The following is a 5,219-nucleotide window of genomic DNA, read 5'->3' as shown; positions in this document are numbered from 1 at the left end:
ATGTCTCTTTTGTCCTTCTGAATATATCTTCAGTGAAATGACCATTCATCTCTGCTTTCTTAACCAGGCTTATATTTTCATTGTTGAAATGCATGTTTTTGACAGATTTTGGAAATTACTCATTTATCAGATAGATATTTGTATGGATAGTTTCTCCCACTCAGTGGGATGTCTTTTAATTGATATTTTCTTTCCATGCAAGAAATTTTTAAACTTGAAAGTCCCAATACTCATTTTGTTTTTAATTCCTTTAGGAGCTGAAATATATCTTCATTGTTCATATCATGGAATAGATCACCAATAATTCTTCTTTATTCAGGTATTATATTTTTTAACATATTTTGAATTTATTTTTGTGTGCGGTGTAATGAGTAATCTAACTTCACACTTCTATGTGTGGCTTTCAATTATCCCATCATCATTTCTTAAAGATACTGGCATTTGGGGATCATTTTCTTAAAAATTCCAGAGCTATACCCACCAAACATGCTGCCTTTTTCATTATGGAGCTTTTTCTCTCTGTGGCGTAGTCAGTAAAGCCTGGGAGTCAGATCCGCCTTGGAGAATGGAACCAGAAACTGACACTAACAGAAGCTACCCCCAGCTCCATATCACAAAAGCACGTGGCTGTCTTTCCCTAGTGAGTTTCTTTTGCTGACCCAGAAGTCTTAAGGGTTCAGCTTAGCCACTGGTGCCTCACAGCTGGAGTCAGGCACACCATGTAGATTTTGGACCTGTCCCTTTAGAGGGTGATAATTGGGACCAGAGAGGAATTGAAGAAGTGGATAAATTATTAAACCCACAATTTTTAAAGCTCGAGAGAAAAAAGTCCACAGTGTACCTCCTATAGAAGCAGGGAATCCAAAACAGAAAGTCAGAGCTCCACATGCATTCATGAGTGGAAATAAACAATTTATTAGGAGATTCTGCTTCTAATTTCATCACTTTCTCGCCACATGGCTAGAACAAGTCATTCAACTCTGACTGGTTCTTGAATACAACAGGATATAAATAAGTATGCCTAATTGACTCTAAACAATTGTTACAAATAATCAGAGCTACTTAAATGTAAAAAAAAAAAGAGAGAGAGAGAAAGAAAACAAGATGGTTGCCTCTATCCCCTCATTTCTCCATAGGGCTATTATATTTACAAAATGATGCCTAAAATTCCTACAAAGCATGGTCACTATCATCGATGTCTTCTATGAATATGCCAGCCAAGATAAGGAACATAGCCTATTAAAGAAGGAAAAATGAAGGCACTTTTGGAAAATGAGTTCATTCAAATTCTGAAGGTAGTTAACTCCATGTCAACTGAAAATAGCTGTGACTTTAGGCTCACCACTTCCTACCTTCTTGTCACTTACAAAATCCTAGACAACTCTATTTATTGATCAAGAATAGGGCTTAGAAAAGGCATAAAATGTCAACATCGACCTGTAAGGTTTCAATAACACGACCAAAGGAAGCGATCCTGTTGATCAGCAGCTGAGCTCCACAGATTGAATAATACACATCTATGTGAGTGATTTCTACAGAACTGAAAATGAGATGGTCCTCACAAGAAAAATTCCAAGTGAAATCCATCATATTCTCTTCCTTTGTCTTTCTGCAACAGAGAACATGCTAACCACTGCCTATTTCTGAGATTCTTTTACTCCAAGATGCTAATAAGGAAATTAGCATCTTACTTCTAAATCATAAAACAATCGGACTACCACTTTTAAAATGCAGTTCAGGAAATAATAATTTGGGAATCTAGGTCTATCTAATTTCAATTTTCTAAATACAGCTGCCTGGTGAATTTGAGTATCTTAAAGTTGGTGTGTCAGATATGAAAACATGCTCTTCCCCTCTGAACTCCTTATTCCTACCAAGACAGATATCGGGTGCTATTCTAACTTCCTCTCTCAGAAAGCAGCTCCAACTTCCACTTAAATCATCAATAATCTCAAAAAAATACTAATTTCGCTCCATCAGTAGTTCTAATCCTCTGCTTCAGGCCAATTCCTACTTCCAATTTCAACTCTGGATACAAATACGATCAATTCACAACACAATTCAAAATCTCTCAACAGCTGCCAGCACTTTCAAGAAAAAGTTAAAAGTTCCTTATAAAGACTTTAAAAAGCATGATCTGCGACTCATTTATCTCTGCTGAGATTGGATGCAGCAATCCTGAATTTTGTTCACTTTCCTTTATGAGCTTTCTCTCACTTTCAAACTCTTTGTTCAAATTCTTCTCTCTGCCCAGAACAATCTTTTGCTCCCTATTCATCCTTTCCTTTACTTTTCCATTTGGCTAACTCAACCCATTCTTTGAAAGAAAGCACTTACTCTCATAAACCTTCCTTGAATGCCAGTGACTCTCCTCTTGTATTAAAATACCCTCTCAGAATCATTAAAATACATAGTAATTAATTAAATCATGGGTTGCTCCATTAAGCTTTAAATTCCATATAGTCAGAAATCAAACTGTTCACTGCTTTATCCTCTGTAGCCAACTCAATACTAGGAAGTTAAAAGTCCACAAAAATCTCTGTTGAGTACTTATATGGTAGTTATATGTAATTCACCAATTATCAAATTTATAAATAAATAAATCTAATCATTCATATTTGACACTGTCTTTAAAAAAATAATTCATTTTTACCCTTTCATCTTCCAGTTACAACTGCTAGCCATTTCTCACTGCATCATTCATTGAGTCTCCCACTGAATTCCTTTCTCTCAATCTGGACAGGATAGGTAAATCCAACCTAATGGTCTATATGGTTGAGCTCTACCTAATGAGGAAAGCACTCACATTTTTACAGCCTTCTTTCAAATGGTTAGTTAAATGAAGTCTGTACTGAAAGAAACTGCCCTTTGTATCTTGTTCCTATTCAGAATCCAGATGATCCAGACACTGTAGACATCATCATGCAGAGCCTTGATCGAGACTGTAACAAAAAGGTGGATTTCACTGAATATCTTCTGATGATATTCAAGCTGGCACAGGCTTGTAATAAAATGATCAGCAAAGATTACTGCCAAACTTCAGGGTCAAAGCAGAGAGACCACAGTCACTGGCACCATGAGGAACAGAGTGAAACAGAAGATGAGGACAAAAGAAAAGGAAGGTCTTCCAGTCCTTCAAGCTGTAATACAGGAGAGAATGATTCCTATTCCAGGGGCCCCAGAGGGATCACTAAACACAGACTTGGATCCAACTCTGGGAGAAAGCAGCTGCAAAGAGGCCGTTCCAGTTCTGACACAGGCAAAGCTCTGAGGAAAGAAGAGACTCAAGCTCAGGACAATTCCAGGATAGAAAGATAAAGAAGCACGGGTCTCATGACGGGTCTGGGAGTGAAGAAGGTAGTTATTCTCATTCAAGCAACTGCAGAAAAAGATCAAACTCAGCAAATCAGACAGACAGTAGTGGAGAAGAAAGGAGTAGATACTCTTCAGAGGATCAGTCTTATAGTTCTAACCAACACTGTTCTGACTCAAATGAATCCTCACAGAATAGACAACATAAGAAGAAATCAGGGCAATCCCCTCATAGGCAGCATCATGAATTCAGCTCAGGGAACAGTGGAAGACAAGACCACTGGTCAAGTTCAAATGAAACTAGTGGTTGTAGTCATGGGTCTGGTTTGGGCCTGTCCTTTAGTTCTCTTCAACATTTATCCAGCTCTGGTCTATCTTCTGGCAATGGTCAACATGAGTCAAGTCAGTCTTCGAGTCATAGGAGACAAAGGTCTAGTTCAGGTCAGTCTTCTAGCTGTGGCCAACATGGCTCTGGATCAGGTCCATCCTCCACCTATGGACAACATGGTCTAGTTCAGGTCAGTCTTCTACCTGTGGTCATCAGGGGTCCACTCAGTCTTCTAGCCATCAAAAACATGGCTCTGGCTCAATTCCGTCTCCTACTCCTGTCCAATATGGGTCTGGACTACACTATTCCCCTAGTTCTACTTCAGAACAATCATCAAGCTGTGGCAGACAGGGGTCTAGCTCTGGACAGACTTCTGGCTATGGACAACATGGGTCAAGTTAGTCTTCTAGTCACAGACAACAACGCTGTCACTCAGGAGGGTACTCGAGCTCAGGACAACATGAGCCTCCAACAGGTCAGTTCTCTAGCTCTGGTCAACATATGTCAGGCTCAGGTCAATCTTCTAGCTGTGGCCTACATGGATCCAATTCTGGGCAGTATTCTGGCAATGGTCAAGTCAGACTTCTGGCTGTAGAAAACATGGATCCATTCACTCTTTTCAGCCAGATAAAACATGCTTCTTACTCAGGTGAGTCCTCTAGCTCTGGTGAACTTGGGGTCTGGCTCAGGTCAGTGTTCAACCTGTCCCCAACATAGATTTGGTCTGGTCAGTCTTCTAGCTATGGTTAACATGAGTCTTGAGTCAAATGTGACATGGGCCTAGTTCATATCAGTCTTCTCACTATAGCAAATTGGCTCTGGATCACATCAGCCTTCCATTTACAGACAACATGGGTCTGGATCAGGGCAATATTCTAGCTGCAGCAAACATAGATCTAGCTCTGCTGAGATTCTGGCTATGAACAACATGGGTACACTTAGTCTTCAAGCCACAGAAAGCACGGCTCTACCACAGGTCAGCCACTCTCTGGTTCTGGCCAATATGGTTCTGAAGTAGGTGAGTCCTCTAGTTCTTCTACAGGACAGTCATCAAGCTGTGGCCCACATGGATCTAGCTTTGCTCAGTCTTCTGGCTATGGACAATATGGGTCTACTCAATCTTCTAGCCATACACAACATGGCTCTGCCTCCAGCCAGTCTGCAAGCTCACACTCAGATGGCTCCAGCTCTGGTCAGTATTCTAATTGTAGTCAAGATAGATCCAGTGCTAATCAGTCTGCTAGCTATGGTTAACACAAGTCAAGTCAGTCTTAAAGTCACTGGGATAGAGTCTAGTTCTGATCACTCTTCTACCTGTGGCCAAATTGGTTTTGGATCAGATTATTTTCTAGATGTGGCCAACATGAATCTAGCTCTAGCTCTCATCAGTCTTTTGGGTATGGTCAGCATGAGTTGACACAATCTTCAAGCCATAGGCAACATGGCTCTGCCTCAGGTCAGTGCTCTTGTCAACATGGACCCAAGAGAGATATAGGTCAGGTTCTGGTGGAACTCATGATGTGTACGGTAGACACAGAAGGTGCTCAACCCCAATCAATCAAGAAGTAGCCAGGTATGC

General features: G+C 40.4%; 1 protein-coding gene across 1 annotated transcript; it reads left to right on the top strand.

The window, feature by feature from the left end:
- Positions 1–1,253: 1,253 nt before the first annotated feature.
- On the top strand, positions 1,254–3,318 carry LOC105854432 (hornerin-like). Its single transcript, XM_012733248.1, has 2 exons — positions 1,254–1,295; positions 2,890–3,318. The coding sequence occupies exons 1-2, from the start codon at positions 1,254–1,256 to the stop codon at positions 3,316–3,318; spliced, it is 471 nt and encodes a 156-aa protein (XP_012588702.1).
- Positions 3,319–5,219: the final 1,901 nt, after the last annotated feature.

This window comes from Condylura cristata, unplaced genomic scaffold (genome assembly GCF_000260355.1).
Source record: "Condylura cristata isolate star-nosed mole 26May11 unplaced genomic scaffold, ConCri1.0 scaffold00040, whole genome shotgun sequence".
Taxonomy (NCBI): Eukaryota; Metazoa; Chordata; class Mammalia; order Eulipotyphla; family Talpidae; genus Condylura; species Condylura cristata.
The sequence above is the reverse complement of the archived record's forward strand: the minus strand, read 5'-3'. Positions and strand labels throughout refer to the sequence as shown.

Coding starts and splice junctions, on each gene's coding strand:
- LOC105854432 (XM_012733248.1), top strand. CDS start 1,254: ATGAAGGCACTTTTGGAAAATGAGTTCATTCAAATTCTGAAG. Junction 1,296..2,889: donor AGTTCATTCAAATTCTGAAG/GTAGTTAACTCC, acceptor GTTCCTATTCAG/AATCCAGATGATCCAGACAC.